The sequence below is a fragment of the Marmota monax genome, unplaced genomic scaffold (genome assembly GCF_021218885.2).
Source record: "Marmota monax isolate L192 unplaced genomic scaffold, Marmota_monax_Labrador192_F-V1.1 WCK01_AAM20220418_F8-fsc00258, whole genome shotgun sequence".
Taxonomy (NCBI): Eukaryota; Metazoa; Chordata; class Mammalia; order Rodentia; family Sciuridae; genus Marmota; species Marmota monax.
In genome coordinates this window covers 1,236,279-1,256,911 of record NW_026692172.1, presented here as the reverse complement: position 1 = coordinate 1,256,911, position 20,633 = coordinate 1,236,279, and the positions used below count along the sequence as shown (strand labels likewise).

At 35.1% G+C, this 20,633-nt stretch overlaps 1 protein-coding gene across 5 annotated transcripts in view; it reads right to left on the bottom strand.

The window, feature by feature from the left end:
• Window positions 1-3,396: 3,396 nt before the first annotated feature.
• The window catches only part of LOC124077360 (putative P2Y purinoceptor 10), a 38,398-nt gene continuing 21,161 nt past the window's right edge, over window positions 3,397-20,633 (bottom strand). For 3 of the 5 annotated variants that reach the window (XM_058572443.1, XM_046421696.2, XM_058572441.1), the window contains exons 2-3: window positions 12,686-12,777; window positions 3,397-5,244 (exon numbers count right to left, since the gene is read on the bottom strand). In XM_058572443.1, coding sequence (XP_058428426.1) covers window positions 4,152-5,195 — 1,044 coding nt within the window. In that variant the 5' untranslated portion in view covers window positions 5,196-5,244; window positions 12,686-12,777 and the 3' untranslated portion in view covers window positions 3,397-4,151. The remainder of the gene's footprint in view (window positions 5,245-12,685; window positions 12,778-20,633) is intronic. The other 2 variants (XM_058572446.1, XM_058572445.1) reach the window with 1 other exon arrangement.

Sequence of the window (20,633 nt, the reverse complement as noted above, 5' to 3'; positions counted from 1 at the left end):
CTAAAAAGGCATGTATTGAGTCTCTTTCATTTTCATGGTGCTGAGAGAATTGAATGAATTATATTTTCATTCCTAATAGACTCTCAGTTTATTTTAGAATTCAATTTCCCTTAGAAAAAGAAATATGCAAATCTTAATTAACCTAGTAATAGAAACTAATTACAGAAGTTTTCCCTATAAGAAATTATGTTCAAATTCAACATGCTACACAGTAAAAGAAATGGTGAGTACCCTCAAGGAATTCATAGTATAAGGGAGATGATGTAGTTTTACAGTGAAATAGAATTTAAACTGAATATTAAATGATTTCTAAGAGTGGATAGACAATGAGGAAGAATAAAGATGACAGAGAAAGAGTATGAGCAAAGCCATGAGTATGCATGTTCAATGATTTTTCAAGAGACTTTGAGGTTTACATATTTTATATTTATGCATATTTCATTATCCAATGTGTTTAAGCACACCAGGAGTTAAAGGGACTATATTGAAAAGAATGAAGTACTTTGAAACTTTAAAGGCCCCTTAGCAAATCTATCCATGTCTCAAAACCTCTAGTAAGTAACATAGTCCTACCCTCATCTCTTCTCTTTACAATAGTAAGTTCCTCTATATTTCTCTCAAATTCATTCCTTCCCAAAGTTTTGAAGGCATTGCTTCCCATCTATATAATTTATTACCTGATAAAAGTGACTAGGCATTATAGAATATTTATTGTTTCCTTAAAGCTATCATCAGTCTCTGATACTTAAATTCTTTAGAGATACTTGACACTAATCATAACTCTCACTTCAGGAATACTGGACCTAAGTAACTCAGGGTAGAGTCCTCAGTAAATGGTTCCTTCTGTTACCTTCAAATGGTCTCAGCCAATGATATCCCAATCCTGGGAACTACTTTAAGCCTTCATATTTCCATGGTGCTAATGGATTGTTTAAAATCTTTGTTAATATCCTCTGTGTTGTTAAGAGTTAAGGAGAAAACTATCTCCTTTCTGTGATCCCATTGTTAATACTACCTCTCCCTTTGTGCTTATGTTTATATAATCATTTTTACAAATTTTTGAAAGAAAAATATTTTTTTTAAATTTATCTAATGATATCTTATTAGAGCTTCACAAGAGTCTTGCGAAGCAGAAAGGGCAGATATTATCACCATATTACAGATGAGAAAACAACTTCAAAGCCATAAAGTGTCTTTTTCAAGATTACACAGGAAAGAAAGGGTATTAAGTCTTACTAGTATCAATCAGTTGCAGAAGACAATCATACCATTATTAAAACTCCTTCTCACCAGTGTTTTGGGGAACCAGAAGTAATAGAGATATAGTCTTGGCTATTAATCTGGTCCCAGAAATATTGGATCAAAATTATATCCCCTCTTCTAAAAGCAAGAGTAAATTTGAGAATTCTGATAGATATGAGAGAGTTGTTAATGTAGTTTGTTGTGCTTCTCCAAACTTAATGGATATTGTTCATTATTCATGATAAAACAGGACAATTTCCAAAAATGGATTATTTTTTCTCCAATAGGACTTGAAATACATTGGGGAATTTCTACAAAGTGCCCTTAAAGAGGAAGGAAGCAATGGCCAGAGTGAGCACATGTTTTCTTAAGAGCATTATGGAAAATAGAAAATAACTTCACTTAAAGCAATTAAGTAGTTTTGAATATACTATTTTTTGATGAAACAAGTAATGATTTTGGAAAGTTAATCACATGTATATGGCAATATTTATATTCCAAGAAACTCTAGGTGTCAAAAATAGCTAGTCATATGTTGGAGATCCAGAGCTCAAATATCTGGCAGCCTCACCTATCTAAACACAGCTGACAGAGCCAGGAAGGAAGCAAAATAGTCCTGAATTGCCAAAATAGATGTCATAAAGTCCATAAACTAAAACCCATACACTTTGTTCCATAGGAGAGTTTCCCTTTTCAACACACATCCTATCCAAATAAAATAAAACAAGCAGGCTTTTACTCATTTTTGGTAAGTCAAAGCTCTATTTTAACTAACTTGGTAGTGCATTTGCAAAGCCACAAAAGATTAGAAAGACCTAATCAAAATGATAGGGAATGCTTAAGACAGGCCTACTGACAATGACAAGTGAGAACTTATAGCTGGAAAAGGTAGAGATATGAGTATTATAGACATAATCAAAAAGAAGAAGAAATGAAAAAAATGGGGCCATTCTAATGTAGGTGAAAACAAAGCTAGAGGTTTTAATAACCCTGAGCAAACAAACATATACCATACAATACTGATGTTTGTAATAATGACCCTCAGTGATCCTGAAAACATGAATTAAGTAATAACCTTTCTTAAATAACAATAATAATAATACTGAGAATAACAGCAAACATTTATAAAGTGATTTAAGCACTTTCTAAAAATTATGTTGCATACCAGTCACATCTAGTGCAGCTGCCATTATGTACAGATAATAAAACTGAAACCTAAAGAGAATTAACTTGCCTCAAATCACATAGCTTAACAGTGGCCAAACTAAACTGGGATACTTATCCTCTGAATCTGAATTAGTGCTTCTTTCATATACCACGTTCCTTTGGTTAACACAAACTGCTTCACCCATATGAAAAATTGTATTTTTGATATATTTGCAACTAACATGATGTTTTAAATGTTTAGGTATTTAGAGAGCTACATGATCATTTCTACAGAGTTCAACTGTCCAAAATACAGATCTTTTGCAGATTTCAGAAAACCTAGGTTTTACCTTATTTTCATGCCCTGTTGTAAATATGAGCTGTTTTGTTTGGATAAGCTAACGTTACAAACAATTCGCACAAATAAAACATCATGTGAATTTCCAGTCTTATAAAGGCAAAAACAAAAATGCTTTATAATATTGTAAGACCAACAACTACTATTTATTTATTTAGTTTGGGTACAAGGGATTGAACTCATGGGTACTTAACCACTGAGCCACATCCCCAGACCATTTTTATATTTTATTTAGAGACAAGGCCTCACTAAGTTGATGAGGCTAACTTTGAAGTTGTGGTCTTTATGCCTTAGCCTCCCTAGCCACTGGCATTACAGGTGTGCACCACCACCCTAGGCAACAATTGCTTTTTAAAATGCCATTTTAATGAAGACCAAGGTATAGATTTTGTTTGTTAATTTTCCAGTGGAAATAATTTGTATTATAAAATGATGTAAATAGAGTTTTTAATGGCAAATTTTCATTCTGTATTTAGGATAATATTCAAGTCATCAATATATCTTTATCTGTGAAGAATGGGGTCCAAACAGATTTTAACAGTCAAAAAAACTGTACAAATGCCTGGGATTCTTCATTAACTCATTAGTTTAAACAAATGTATTAAGTAAAGTTGTGACTGAGGTTGTGTATGGAATAATCAATCTCGATAGAAAATGGTACAGACAGTTTTAATTAACAAATATAATAAAATATTTTCTGAATTAGTGCCATTATATAAAAACATGCATCACATTACATGCTCTCAGCAGATATTCAAGCAAAGAACCTTTATTTAAACCCTTAAAACTCAAGTTTGCAAAATGTATTAAAACACAATTTTGTGTTTAAGGTATACGTGTTGTGGGTGAATCCCATGACACTTTTGAGATATTTGGGGTGCTTCTGATTTGTTTCCCCAAGGAGAAAAAAGTCTCATAGATATTTCAAGTTATAAGGATATTATTTCCTATAATTAATAATAATATCAAAAAGCTTTTCCTCTTCCATCTACCTTGCTCAAGTAGTGTATTATTCCTAAAAAAAAAGTTAAGGCCATATTGTTCTCATGTATACTTTTCAAAGCTTGAATAATTAACTCATATTCACTTGTTTTCAACTTATATTTTGTTTCTCTCAAGAGAATGTGAATAAATTGGACCCATTGCTGAGAAACAGGTATGCAACTTATTCAGCTGCTCATCAATTTGCGTAAAGAAAGATTTTCTCACAAGGTCCATAGAACAAAATGTTTTCATTTAGACAGATAATATAGGCATGAATAATTCCTTCAGAAGGATCATTTTGAGGATGTAGGGAAGGGTGCCATGTTGCATGAAGACACTCAAACTCCATTTTTAAGAAAAATCTTCACAATGATATAGCTAAATTGCTAGAGCATATAGGTGACCCTAACTGATTGTTTGACTACATTGTCTTGGAATCATCCAAACATTCAAGTGAGATAGTTTGAAGATCCTCCTCCCTTTGACGAATTTCCAAAGCATTGTCCTTGCATCGCACACATGACTGAAGAACCGAGCCTCCATGTTCTGAAAATTGATCACGAAATTCTGAAGTCATAAAATAATATACGACTGGATCAAGACAACAATTCAGATTTGCAAGACACAGGGAAATGATGTGGAAACATAGAGTGCTCTTAATGAAGGAACAATTTGAAAAAACATGTTGCTTTACCATCATAAAGAATGGGAAGTTGAGATGGTAAGGAGTGAAACACACAATGAACACCACTGCACACATCAGGACCATCCTCAAAGCTTTTTTCCTTTCTTTTGTATTCTGAGGGGGAACTTGGAATTCCTGTAAAGATTTTCTTGTTTTCCAGGTGCAATAAGTTATAATTATAACAGGCAATACAAACCCTCCAAGTTCAGCTGCAGTTACCATACCAATGGAAGAAGCCATGCTAATGTTGTGAAGCCCTAAATCAGCAAAGCAGAATTTGGTGTTCTTGGCTAAGTTTGCACTCCTCAGGATGGGAAGTGGCAAACAGGCAGTCCCCACGATGACCCAGATGGCAGCACTGATGCCCACATCATACCTACGCTTCCAGTTTCTGGCCCTGAATGGCTTGAGGAGAAAGAAGCACCTCTGCAGGCTGATGCACGTCAGGAAGAAAATGCTGGCATACATGTTGAGATACTTCAGGTAGAAGCACAACAGACAAAGGGCCCTCTGGAAAGGCCAGTGGTGATTGATGTAATAGTAAATTCGGAGGGGTAAGGACAGCACATGAGCCAGGTCAGCCACAGAGAGGTTGATCATAAAAATGATGGCTTTATTTTTCTTGCTGATGAAGCGGCACAGGACCCACAAGGCTGCGCTGTTGGCCACAAGACCAGGGATGAATATCAGGATATAGGTGGTTGCATAGAGGGAGTCCTGAAATGGCATTTGAAGATCAGTGCAGTTTGCTCTTGTACTGTTTGTGTTGTTATTTCCCATCTTGAGGACTTATACTCCTTCCTTAAGAAAAACATTAGAGTGATGACTTCTGCAGTAAATAGAACAAAAACAGAGTCAAGGCCATGTCAGTTTATGTTTGAATATGCAAATATATTTGTTCTTTATCACAGAAGTTTTCAAGTATGAATTTCTATAAATTCAAAAGATCTCATCTATGTAAACAGAAAATATCATGTCAATCCACAAAGGAATGACAGGAGTGAGAAAGACATTTTCAGGAATCAAAAAGATTAGTACTTTGGTAGTACCTTAAGTCAGATTTTCTCCTTGAAAGGGAGTAATCAAACTCCTAGAGCTAACCAACCAACAGGAAAGACCTCATTGCAAAACAGCCCCTGGACATACATTCCAACACTGTTTTGAGGTTACACATTTCAGTTTTGCAGTCATCTCCATCTGCATATCCAAAGTTTAAAATTTAACTGAGTTCTCTATCACCAACCCTGGGAGAAAGAAAACTTAATTCATTTTTTTACTGCTTCTTTATGAAGGATTAGATGATGGTAAGGTGAGTCTATAAACCTTTGTAAATGAGACATGGGATAGGGGCCTTGGTATGACAGTAAGAGCTGAAAAGATCACCAAATCTTGGGAGGATAGGGGCTTGGAATGACAGTACAACTCAGGTAACTTTTGCCTCTCAGAATTTGAGGGAAAAATTAGTCTTGCTTGTATGATGTAGCACTTTTCAGAAACTCCTGTAATTAAAGTTCTGCGTTTATTAACAGTTTTATGGTAGCTCAGACATTCACGTTTATTGAGACTAACATTGTCACCATTTGAGGCAAATACCTGAAGGATTAAGTGTATCTGGTAGTAGATACAGCAAAAAAGGGCTATGTATCCTTCATCTCTCAGGGCAACTCCAGTAAAAAGTTATTAATGTGAATGATTATATTTTTAATGATCATAATTGTTAGAAATTTCTTCCCTCTAATGAGTCAAAATCTATTCCCCTGTCATTTCAACCTAGTTAGGTCTGTCAAGGCCAAATAAAATAAAAGTCTATTCCCTGTTACACACACAAGCTCTCCAAACGTCTAAAGATAGCGATCATGTCCTCTCTTAAATCTTCCTTATCCAGGTTAAACTCTCATTCCTCGAATGACATTGTCCTTGTTCTTAGTTTTGCTTTATGTCAAAATGTTATTGCTTTTGGCCAAAAGCCATTACAGTATGTAGCTTACTTTACTTTTGAAAATTAAACTACCAAATGGTTGGTATTTTTTAGGAAAATATTATTTATACATCTGATGGCAGAAACAAAAGGTAATTGAGATTTCAATACTGCTTTGTGCTTTTTAATTGCCTGCAGAGGCAGTTATTTTGCTAGACATTTTATGGAATTAAAGGAAAAATTAGATAGCTTTAACATTAACTACCTAACACTCAAGTGCAATTGTAAATAAACATTTTCAACAATTCTTGAAATATAAACTTGTAAAACAATATACGATCTAAGCGTGTTTATTCAACCTTAAACACAACCAATTAAAAATGTAAAAATGCATTTAATTATATACAGCACATACAGTGCCAAACAACCTATTTGATGCCTTTATTTACTTAACTGACAGTTCACTGAAATAAAACAACCAGGTGATTCAGGCAAACAACTACTTTGATTATTTTTCACTGAGTTGACTCTGTTGCTGAATTGCTCAATTAGTTTAGTAAACTATAAATATTAAACTGGGTGGTTTATCCATTGGACTAACTAAAATAATTGATATTGTTTTCTGTATGTTCACTGTAAATTTGAAAAAGTCATACACTTGGACAAGAACTAGTCTTGAAATAAAATTAAGAAAAAGTTTAATACACATGATCATCTTTGATTTTGTTACAAAAATGATTAGTGATTACTGAATGCTTATTTTTGGCCAGGTGCTATTATAAGTATTTTATGTACACTCTATTAATCTCTGACAGAAATCCTTTGAAATAATAATATATTATTGCTATTTTATGGATGAGGAAACCTAGGCCCCAAGAAAGGCAAGGCTCACTTTTTCCATGAAGACTTTCCTGAACTCTCCAAACCACAAGTCACTGGCATCACAGTATCCACAGCTCTGATTATTTCTTTTAGGAAGAATGAATTTTTAATACATCCAACATGATGTGGTGGCTTACTTTTTCATGGGGTCTATTTTATTGCCCTAAAAAGATACTAATCTTCTGGCCTCCAAAGTAAAGTGTCTTGAGTACATTATAAGTGTCTTGAGTACATTATAGGTCAACTAATTATTTGTTGGGTGAATAACTGTATAATAGTTGGATGAATCCGGGAGGCAGAAACTGTCTCAGAGGAAAATAATCAGTGAAAGGGAATAAGTGTCTGGGGGATTAAAATTAGTTGTGATGTTTGACTTGACCACCAGGTGTCATAAGTATACCAACGTTCAAATATCTTTTGACATTTAATAGAATTTGTTTTAAAATTTCATTAAGGGAGAAATAAAGGGAGAGGAGTACCAAGAAGCATACCGTGTAACTTCAGAAACAGAATTTTTAAAGAGTATTTTAGAGAGTTTACATTTATTTTGTTTTTCTCAGTTTCTATACTGCCTCATATACTTCTATAGAGACAGCTTGGCTTCTAGATACATTATGGATTTTTAAAATATTCAAGTTGTTAAAGACCATTAAGATCTTCTGATTCAGTAACTTTTATATGAGGAAACCAATCCCAGAAAAAAAAAGAGAATGAAATGTTCAAATTCACATAAAAAAAAATTAGTGGCAAAGGCTGAACCAGGATCTCTTGCCTCCCACTACAGAGCAATTTCTACTTTTCCAGGAACTTCTAAGATGAAAACCATATTTTTGTAATTATCTAATAATAATACAAATGTTCAGAAACAAACCAATGCCAGATTTTATACCACTAACCTTGACAGTGAACTGTTACAGCAAGAGGGATTAGTTCCTTCCAAATATTCTAGGACAAATACAGTATTTTGAAAATGAATATTTCTATTCCCTAATGATAAGATTGTGTAAGAAGGCTTCTTAGAATCTTAGATTATTTTGTTTTTAAGCTTTTATTGTTTCTTCACACAAGAAATGTCTCACATTAGAAAAAGAGATTAAAAACAACAAATTTTATTAATATAAACTATATTTCAACCTGAGACTCCCATGTAGTCTATTACACACACACACACACAAAAAAAAAACCAGATTTTTAAAAAATGTAGTTGTAGATAGACAGCATGCCTTTATTTGTTTAATTTTTTTATGTGGTGCTAAGGATCGAACCCAGGACCTCACACATGCTAGGCAAGTGCTCTGCTACTGAGCTGCAGCCCCAGCCCCCAACCCAGATTTTACATTGTTAACATTTTGAGGCATAACCTCTCGAATTTAATTTTTCTTCTATGTATATAAATCCATATACATACTAAATTTGATTTATATGCACATCTTTTTTATAAAGCTTTATTTATTCAATCATAATTAATATAAATATCTCTCCATATCAGCATCTAAGTAATTATTTTAATGAACAATTAAAATTCCACCAGAATTATAATACCATGATTTATTAAACTAGTAGACATTGAGGTAGATTCCCATTTTATCACTATCAGAAACAATAGTGAAAATATTGGTAAACATCCTACTGGGCCTGGTGGTACAAGGCTGCAATCCAAAAACTCAGGAGGGTGACGTAGGATGATTAAAAGTTCAAGGCCAGAGGCCAGTATGGGCAATGTAGGGAGAAAAATAAAAAGGGCTCATGAGGTAGATCGGTGTTGAGTGCCCCTAGGTTCAATCCCTAGTGCCACACAAAAAAATTGTAAACATTCTTTTTATAGATAGATATAGATGTATTTAGTTGTAGATGGACACAATACCTTTATTTTATTTATTTATTTTTATGTGAAGCTAAGGATCAAATTCAGTGCCTCACTCATGCTAGGCAAGCGCTCTATCATTGAGCTACAGCCCCAGCCCTAAACGTTCTTATATACTCATTTTTGTACATTTGAACAACTGTTCCCTTTGAATAAGTTATTAAAAGTGGAATTGCTAGGCTGTTGATGTGTAATGACAAATTATTCTGCAGAAATACATCCCATGTGAAATTCCAAAAATGCTCTTTTCAAGAACATCACAATGTCAAATCTAGATATATAAAATTTTGTCTATCTGGAAGATCAAGTATAATGTAGAGAATTGCGATTCAGTCTTAATTTTTTCAAAGGGCAAATGACAAAATTTGGATATTTATGTTGTGCAATGTAATGTTTTGATGTGTGTATACATTGAGGAATGTTGAAACCAAGCTAATTAACATGTCAATCACCTCAAATACAAATCATTTTATTTGAGAACACTTAGCAATTGTCAAGTATACTGTACATTTTTATTAAGTATATAATTATGCTATGCAATAGATCTCCAGAATTTTGGGTTCAATCTTTAATCAGGATCAAAAATAACTTCTATCTTGTCACAAATAAATCCAATAAATTTTACCATGTCCACCTCAACACCACGGTTCTTGAATTTAAGCCTCAGAATCATCTAGAGGTCTATCACACCTATAGTTTCTGATTCAATAGATCTGGGTTGGGGCCCATGAATTTGCATTTCTAATTAGTTACCAAATGATTCAGGGACCGCTCTTTGAAAATCACTTCCTTAAAACACTTTATGCCAGCAAAGATTGTGTTTTATTTGAGAACCAGTCTCTTCATGAATATTGTGAATCATGTAATTTTTTTAAAAATTAAATGTTTTTCTACTTTGAACATGAATAAATTCACAGAAAGCTTGTAGCCTAACTTTTATCACTGTACTATAATCTGTAGTTTTGATTTAGACTCATTTATTTCTCTTGTCTTGACCACTTGGAAAAAAAATTTCTAGTAAAAAAAAAAACAAAAACTGTGTCAAAACATTGCATTGTATTCATATTTCAGAAAAAGGCTAAAGATTCTATGCTTAAAAAATAAAAATTTATGAAGTTGGGAAAGTGTGACAGTTCTCTTAATGCCATAATGAAAAGTTAAGCTTTAATAGATTTTGTTTTTGTTTTTACCACAATGGATTCTTAAGAAAAGCTTAATAAACTTACTTGTAAAATAATAATTATGAAATAAATTATCCAACTGATTCAATTTAAAAAACATTACTAATGTTCAGAATAACCACTGTTCGTGGCTTATGAATTTTCATAAACAATGTTTCAAAAATTCAAAACTACTATAAAACATGTATTTTAATAGAACAAACTACGTCATCTCAGAATTCCTAATTTCATTTCCTTGAGTGTCAGAAACTTGAAAACAGTAAGTTCAATCAGTGCAAAGGAATGCATTTGTGTTAAACCCTTTCATTAGCTTTCAAAATCTTCCTGCTAAGCCTTTTGCTAATTTGACTGATTTTCATTTAAAAGGGGAAAATATTTCTGATTTTATTTTCCCCCAGAAATTAGAGAAGCTTATAAAGTTTCTCCCATAACCACCTATTTAAAATTCTTTTTCACCTGATGCCAATATGGTTTTAATTCAGTTTTCTGGATTTATTTATTTTTCTTCTTGACAGTCAGTATACTGTAGTGGTTCCAAATACAGGCTTTAGAGTCAGACAGACCTGATTTTTAATACACATCTCTCTGCTTAGAAGTTGTTTGTCCTAATTTATCTGATCTACAGTTTTTTAAACTGTACAACACATGCTGTTGTTTTATACATTCAAAGAGGCAAGATAATTTATGCAATGTATGTGTCTGGTACATAGTTATGTCACAAGTGTTATTATTCTAATTTGTTTTGTGTAGTTGTTCTGTCTCATAAAAGAAGGTGAAATATAAATACATTTCAAAGTTCAGCTTATATTCATGTACCCTTTGAAGGTACATCTGGCTATTCTAGTTTTTGTCAACCTCAATTTTCTTAGAGTTTTTAAGTATCTTACTTATTCTACATGGATTCAGTATTTAATGACATTTAAATTTCTTGAGAATTTTCTATGTGCCAGGCACTATATATATATATATATATATATATATATATATATATATATATATTATATTGTAATATATATATATATACATATTATATATATGTAACATATAGTATATATTAGTATATACTACATAGTATATATAAGTAGTATATATATTGTATTGTGTGTGTGTGTGTGTGTGTGTGTGTATAGGCTGGGAATATGGCTCAGTGGTTAAGTGCCCCTGAGTTCAATCCCCCATACCTAAAAAAAAATAGTAAAAAATTTTGCCTATGAATAAACTGCTAGTTTGCTACAGAACAGAATTAAACACAATGAATCTGATTCCACAGACAAAATTATGCTCTGTTAACTTATTGCTGGTACTTTATTTATTTTTGTCTTTAGGGCATTGACCTTGAATGCAAGCCCCTTGACAAACATGTTGTTTTACCTCCTATGAAACACAGACTTGACTCTTCTTAAAAGTCATTGAATTTGAATGATACATGATCACTCTATCATTCACACAATAAGTGTGAGTATCCATCTAAGTTGAACTTTTAATATATTTACTTACAAATACCATCATACATAATCACCAAATTTTATGATTACTATATTTTTCCTTTTTTAAAAATTTAACTACTTTTTCCTGCATCACATCTATTCTAATTCAGGCAGCCATCTTCTTTATCTCTTATTATTATCAGTCTCTATAAATTTTACATTTTCAATTTTTGGTTGATACTAATGTTTTAAGTTAAGACATTAGTTGAAATTTACAAGGAAACTACAAAGGAAATAACTCAAAAACTAAAGTAAAGAAACAACACATGAGGCCTGGGGTTGTGAGTCAGTGGTAGAACACTAACCTAGCACATGTGAGGCCCTGGGTTCGATCCTCAGCACCACATATAAAGAAAGAAATAAAATAAAGGTATATATAAAAAAAGAAACAACACATGAGTTGAAATGGTGCACAAGAAAATATTTATGTAACACAAATGAAGACAGAAATGGAGGACTGAAGGAAATTGTCAAAATTTCATAAGACATTAAGAAAATTGAAAAGTAGCAGATGTAATCCAACCTTAATGATCATTAAATGTAAATATATTGAATGCTACAATAAAAAGGCAGTTATTGTGGGCTGGGGTTGTAGCTCCGCAGTAAAGCACTCCCCTAATGTGTGCAGGGCACTAGGTTTGATCCTCAGCACCACATAAAAATAAAATTATGTCCAACTACAACTAAAAAACAAAATATTTTTTAAAAAGGCTGTTATTGGTAGAATGGATTAAAAACCATTAAAAATCACAAGTAGATTGAAACAAAAAGGAAGCTAAAAGATATTCCATGCAAGCTTCAAACAAGAGAGCTAGAGGACTGATATAACTCAGTGTTAGAACACATGCTTAACATGTGTGAGGCTTTGGGTTCAATTTCCCATCCCATGAAAAGAATCTAAACAGACTCATTAATTTGTTGGGCCTGGTGGCACATACCTGTAGTCCCAGCTCCTTGGGAGTCTCAAGACAGGAGTTTTACTTGAGCCCAGGAGCTCGAGGCCAGTCTAGACAACATAGCAAGACCCCATCTTGAAAGAAAATAGAGAAGGAGAGAGAATTAAAGAGGCTATACTAATATCAGAGAAAATAAATTTTAGATAAAATTGCTATTAAAGACAGAGAATGCTATATTATGATAAAATGAACAGTTGATCATGGAAACATAGTAATTAAAAATATATAGCCTGGGATATATGAAGTAACTCAAATGAAAAGAGTAATAAACAATTCAACAATAATAGTTGGAGACTTCAATATTTTTGCTAACGGACAGAACATCTTGCTAGACAATTAACAAGGATATACAAGACTTAAGCAGCACTGTAAATTAAATCAACTCAACAATAGCAACATATATATATATATATATATCCATCTCAAGTTCACATAAAAATTCTTCAAAATAAAATACATCAAGCCATAAAAAAGCCCTGATAAATTTTAAAGAATTGAGATTACACATATGTTCTTTGACAATAATGGAATAAAGTAAAAATTAAATCCGAGAAGGAAACTTTGAAAATTCCTAAATATGTGGAAATTAAAGAATTTTTTTTAGTTGTAGGTGGGCACAATATCTTTTTTTTTAAAGAGAGAGAGGGAATTTTTAATATTTATTTTTTTAGTTTTCCGTGGACACAACATCTTTATTTGTATGTGGTGCTGAGGATTGAACCCAGGCTGAACGCATGCCAGGCGAGCATGCTACTGCTTGAGCCACATCCCCAGCCCAGCACAATATCTATTTTTTTATGTGGTGCTGGGGACCAAACCCAGGGCCTCAAGCATACAAGGCAAGCACTCTACCACTGACCTACAACCCCAGCCCAAGAATACACTCTTGAAAAGCAAATCGATCAAATAAAAATCACAAGAGAAATTAGAATATACTTTCATATGAATGAAAGTAAAAACATAACATATAAGAACTTATTGAATGAAACTAAACTAGTCTTTAAGGAAATTTATAGCTTAAAACATATATTTAAAAATGACAAAGATCTCAGGTCAATGACCTAACCTTCTACCTTAGGAAACTAAACCCAAATAAGCAGAAAAAATAAATAACAAAAATTAGAGAATAAATAAATGAAATATATAATAGACAAACAATAGGAAAATCAATGAAAACAATATTGTTCCTTGAAAGAATATACAAAATGGATGAATTTTTAACTAGACTGACTAAAAAAAAAAAAGGAGGAAACACAAATTACTAAAAGCAGGCTTGTGGAGCTGTGGATATAGCTCAGTTGTTAGAGTGCTTGCCTCACATGCACAAGACCCTGGGTTAGGGTTCAATCCCTAGCACCACAAAAAAAAAAAAAGAAAGAAAGAAAAACTCAATCTTGTAAGAGAGGACATCATTAATGACTAATGTAATAATGAAGATTATGGGAGAAGATTATTAGCAACAGTATGCCAAACTTTTGACAGATAAATTTATATAACAACACACACCTACTGAATCTGAATTAAAAACAAAGACTTAATTTTTTAAAAATGACTTTAAAAACTGAATGGACCTATAATAAGTGAAGAAACCAAATTAGCAATCATAAAACATCCCACAAAGAAACCAGATGGATTCACTAATGAATTGTACTAAACTTTTAAAGGATAATTAACACTGTTCACAAAGTTCCAAAAATAGGACAGGATGAGACATTTCCTAACTCATTCCACAAGGAGGATAGCATTACTCTGATGCCAAAGTCAGCCAAAGATATCACAGGAAAAGGAAATGACAGACTAATAACCCTATAAATATAAATAAGAAAATCCTCACTAAAATTCTAGCCAATGGAATTCAGCAACATATAAAAAAAGAGTACAATATGACTAAGGTTAGTTTAATGCCTGAGCATCAATCAATGTAATATAGCATATTAACAAAACAAAATCCAAAAGCCACATAATCATATCGGTGGCTATGCAAAAGGTATCTGATAAACACCCTTTTTATAATAGAAACCACTCAACTAAGAATAAAATGGCCTTTTTCCCAACCAGAAAAATCCACAGCTAATAGTACACGTAAAGCTTGAGACTGAATGATTTTCCACTTAAAAAAGGAAGAAAAAATATTCATTTCACTACCTCTATTAAATATTGTATTATCCTATATATTTTTTTAAATAGTGTATTATAGTTTGGAGCCAGTACAACAGGCAATTAGGGAGAAGCAAAACCGCTTCCTTATAGATTACATGAATTCATATATAGAAAATCCCAAATAATGTACTAATTTTTTCCCTTTGTGATGCTGGGGATTTAACCCAGGGACTTTCTACCAATAAGCTACACCCCAGACCTTATTTATTTATTTATTTATTTAGAGGCAGGATCTTGCTAGATTGCCAAGACTGGCCTCAAACTTGTGATCCTCCTGCCTCAGCCTCCCTAGTTGCTGGTATTATAGACATACACCATCACTTCAGATTCTTTAAAAAAATTTTTTGAACAAAGTTCAAAAAACAAGTTCATCAAGATTGTAGAATACAAAATCAAAACACAAAAATATCACATTTCTGCACTTTAACAATGAATAATCCAAAATGAAATTAAGAAAGCAATATCATTTATAATAACCACATTAAGAACAAAATATTCAGAGTAAATTAAATCAAAGATTTTTAAGAATTTCATGCTAAAATTGCCAAATACTGTTGAAAATAAAGGAAATCAAATTAAATGGAATGGCATATCATGTTTATAAATTGTAAAACTTACTATTGTCACAATGGCAATACAACCAAATTAATTTACCCCAGCTACCTTATTTGTAGAAATTGACAAACTAATCCAAAAATTTCTGTGGAAATACAAAGAACCTGGAAGAATAAAATGGACTACTTGATAAAATAACAAAGTTCAAGGGTTCACACCTCCACATTTCAGAAGTCATTACAAAGCCACAGTAATTACACCAGTGTGGCACTAGCATAAAATGATAGATACATAGATATATAGAATGTATTTAAAAGTCTAGAAATCAATCTTTACATTTATGGTCCATTGACTTTTGACAAAAATATTAATCAAATATCAAAAAGAAGGGACAATCTTTTCAACAAATAATGCTGAAACAAGTCAATGTCCATATAAAAAAGAATGAAATTTGTATCTCTAATGGCCTTTTTTTTTTTCATATATCAGTTTGGCTAAGCTATAGTCCCCCAGATATTTCAGTAAAACACCAATGTTTTAGGATGATTTTTATTAGTATGTACTAATTATACATATTTAAGGGATGCCGTGTTATATTTTAATAAATACAGAGTACACTGATCAAATCTAGCCTCTATCCACCCTCTCCTGTCCCATTCCAGACCTCTAATAATCACTATTCTACATTCAGATTGACTTTTTTTAAACTTCCACATATGAGAGAGAACATGCAGCACTCTTGTCTTTCTGTATTGGGGCTTATTTTACTTAACAGTGTCTTCCAGTTCCATCATTTTGCTGCAAATGACAAGATTTCACTTTTCTTTATGGATGAATAATATTCCATCATCTATATACAACATTTTCTTATTCATCAATATCTTGATGGCTTGATGGGCAACTAGGTTAATCCCATACCTGAGCTGTTGCAAAGAGTGTTGCAGTAAACAGGCATGCAGGGGCTGAGGTTGTGGCTTAGTGGTAGAGTGCTCCCCTAGTATGGGTGAGGCACTGGGTTCGATCCTCAGCACTACATAAATATAAATAAATAAAAATAAAGGCATTGAGTCCACATACAACTAAAAATATTTTAAAAAATAAATAGGCATGCAGATATCCCTAATATTAATTTGAGGGCATTTTGGTGATGTAATTAAAATTCATAATCATTTGACTTTACATAAGGGAGATTATTTTAAATAATCTGAGTGAGTCTCATCCAGTTGAAACACTTTATAAAAGTAGAGTTGAGTCTTCTCCAAAGAATTTCTGACTTCAGATAATAGCTTCTACTTGTGAATTCAAGCCTGCCATTTCTAATAGCCTGAACTGTGGATGTCTGAATTGCCTGGCCAGCCCCTACAATTGCATAAAATTCTTTACGATATGTGGTGAGCCGTGTTTGTAGACCGTTGCCGCCATTAGAAGATGGCGCCGGTCTCCGTTGTGGATCTTGGTAAACAACTCCTTATTAGGGAAAGTTGGTGCACTGTCCCTCAACACCCTATGAGAAAACCCCGCGTGGCAGCTTTGGATTGGACTTGAGTAAGCTTTATTAGGCTATGCTTGGGCACTCGGCGGGGGGTCACTAGAAGATGATACATGAAACAAGGCCTGAATAAACTGCTGAAAGAAGAATCCTGTGTCGTGTTTTCCCTTGCCGGCGAGGGGTCACGACAATTGGTGGCCCGTACGGGGAATTATATTCCTCGAACCCAGGATCCAGAACTTTCAGCAGTCAGGGTGGTGCACCGGTAAGTTCCCAGGTAAAGTGGGAATCCGCAAGCAAATAGCGGGGCACTCTCTCTGTAAATAGAGAGAGAGCGGGAAAAAGGACGCTCCCCTGTAAAAGGAAGAGAGCGGGGAATTCATAGAACGGAATGCTCCCCTGTAAAAGGAAGAGAGCGGGGATTTTTGTACTTTCACTTTCTTTATAGCTCTAAAAACATTATGGGCGCTACCTCTTCAAGCCCAATTTTGTTGGCCCTAGATGGGTTGCTACGTTCAAAAGGACTTAAGGTAAAGCAGAGCACTTTGCAGATGTTTTTGAGAGAAGCTGCCGGTCTGGGCATGAGGATGGCGGTGGGCTCAGTCAAAATGCAGCCGCCGTGTGAGAACCCGGCCCTGGCCGCGGCGGTGGCGGCGGCGGACAGCGCTCTGCGCCGCAGTCCCAGCGCCCACGAGCCAGAGCGCGAGCAGCCGCCGGCATCGCTGCGGCCACGGCTGAAGGACCTGCCTGCACTGCTGCGGAGCGGGCTCACGCTGCGGAGAAAGCGGAGCGCCGCCGGGGGCCGGGACCGGACGGAGCTGATGTGGGTTCCAGAACGCCTGACAAGAAGAGTCCCGACAAATACATCTGAGTTAAATATAACCACTTTGGCCATTACTTCCCAGGTGTTAATCCCGCTGTCTCCTTCTAATGAGACCTCTAATGCCACTCATTTTAAGGCTTCTCCTTATTGCACCCCTGAGTATGGCTTCCCTCCTATATTTACACCTTGTCAAGATCACTCTTGGGAGAAACATCAGGTCGCTAAAGGATTTTCCCTTTCCCCTCTCTCAAAAGGTACTTGTATAATTCTTCCAACAATAATTCCTCTATAGGAGCGGGTTGATCCTGGTTTCAATGGTTGATTTCCAATGAAAAGGGGGCCACAGCCGACATCTCCGCTTTGGCTCAATTACGAGGAGTCCAAAGTTGGCTGTTTAATGCTTCTGGCAGTACCCAAGACTCGGGGTGGGATAGGAGACTCAAATCTATTTCACACAATGCACAATTAGGTAATGCAACGTTACTCTCTGCAGCAGTCTGTCTCCAATCTCCGTTTCTGTTCCTTTTGGCTAATGTTACATCACAGGGGATGCTTAATTGTTCTAATACTACCTGTTACTTGTCTGAGTGTTGGAATGGATCCTAGCCTATGGCAGTGGTTATGAAAATTCCAACTTTTGTCCCGATCCCGGTTACTGCGGATCCAGAGTCATTTCCTATTGTTGAACTGATTAGAGCCCGTAGAGATTTTGGAATTACGGCAGCTATAGTGACAGCTGTGGCAGTGTCTGCTGCTGCAGCAGTTACAGCTGGAGTAACCATGGCCAGCCAGGTTCAAACTGCTGCCACTATTAATCAGGTTATTCAACAAACATCCACCATACTTGAATCTCAAAGTAGAATTAATCAACACATTCTATCTGGGATTTTGGCTGCTAATCAAAGGATAGATCTGCTTCAAGCTCAAGTTGAGGAATTGTCAGACCTAGTACATTTGGGTTGTGTTAATCATCGTGCACATCTATGTATAACATCTCTCAGATTTAATGATTCCAGAAATACCTCTCTAATCATCGGACAGTACCTGGCCGGAAACTGGTCCATGGAAGCAGAGAAGTTGATCCAGACCCAACTGACACAAATTGCCATGTTGAACAACACTCGTGTGGACCCTGTGACATTGGGCCAATTTACGAATTGGCTGTCTTCTGCTTTTTCTTTCTTTAAGGAATGGGTGGGAGTAGGCATTTTTGGAGCGATGTGTTGTTTTGGGGTTGTCCTTTGTTTGTGGCTTTTCTGTCGCCTAAGAGCTCATCATAGCCAAGAAAAGGCTATGATCGTCCAGGCTTTTGCAGCCCTAGAGAATGGTATCTCTCCACAAGTTTGGCTTGCGCAACTTAAGCAATAATTTCCTGGGTTTTAGCCATTGCACCCCAAGTCATCTTTGACATTGCACTGGGTTTGGCATGCCCTCCTCTTCCTGCCTTCCCAGTTATGGAAGGCCCATGCACTCTGCAGGCCTTGTTGCCATTGCACGCAGGTGGGCTTCCATGCTGGTGCTGCACTTTATGCTTTGGACCCTTCGTTTTCTCAGGGGCTGAGAGATGGTGTTGCCACTTCCAACCTCATAGTCACTGACCGGCTACTTGTAAAATCCCCTTTCTTTTTCACCGTCAGCACGATGCAGGATGTGAGGCAAGGCACTGCACTTGAGTGATCCGATCTCCGGACCTCAAGGGAAGCATGTCCTATTGCATACGGGTTTGGCATCCACGCCCCATCCCACGAAAAAAGGCGTCGGCTGATATGGTGTCAGATCTAGGGAAGGCGCCTCCTTGGGACTGAGCCATACATTGCAGCCATGTTTGCACAGTGGGATAGGACCTCTACTTTCGCCTGCATTGTTTTTTAAGAGATAAGGGGGAACTATGGTGAGCCGTGTTTGTAGACCTTTGCCGCCATTAGAAGATGGCGCCGGTCTCCGTTGTGGATCTTGGTAAACAACTCCTTATTAGGGAAAGTTGGTGCACTGTCCCTCAACACCCTATGAGAAAACCCCACGTGGCAGCTTTGGATTGGACTTGAGTAAGCTTTATTAGGCTATGCTTGGGCACTCGGCAGGGGGTCACTAGAAGATGATACATGAAACAAGGCCTGAATAAACTGCTGAAAGAAGAATCCTGTGTCGTGTTTTCCCTTGCCGGCGAGGGGTCACGACAACGATAAACCTCTTTTATATTTCCTTTCAGTTATGTTTCACTGGTTGAATGTTGACTGACATTGATTTGAACACTGAGAGTTGTTCTAGAGGACTAGCATCTTAAGGATGAATTTCTGAATTGCTTCTGAATTTTATGAAATTGATGTTCTCTCATCTGATTGGAATTAAAGGCATCAATGATCATATTCCACAGTAGGACAGAGCAACAGTATAAGGCCTGATTTGGCAGTAGATATACATAAAATATTGCCATCAATTTTTTAAGTCAAATTCCTAGAGAAGGTAAGTTTCTGAATGACCGTGTATTTATTATTTGAGAGCTAAAATATTTTAAAATGTACAAATAAGGAGTATAATAGGATTGACTAGTTATTTCACTGTGCTAGAGAAAGTGGCAAAAGACCAAAACTTCAAATTTTCAGTTCTCATTTAATATTAATTATCTATAAGGGTCTTCATTTTCCCTGAAAGAAAGAAACCTTTATCTTCTGTAGACTTAGGGCCAAGAGATTTAGTTAAAACAAAAACAATATCATCCTTCAACTAGCTGAATTATAATGCAAATTAAGCTCCAAAACTTGATGGAGATCTTCTCTTAAAGTGAGGTATTGATTAAGAAAATATGGAAAATAAAACTTGGAATGGGAATATATGGTCAGATCACAATAAAGCTGGAGAGATTAAGACCATAAATTCTTCTATCTTCTTTCTGGTAAAAAGAG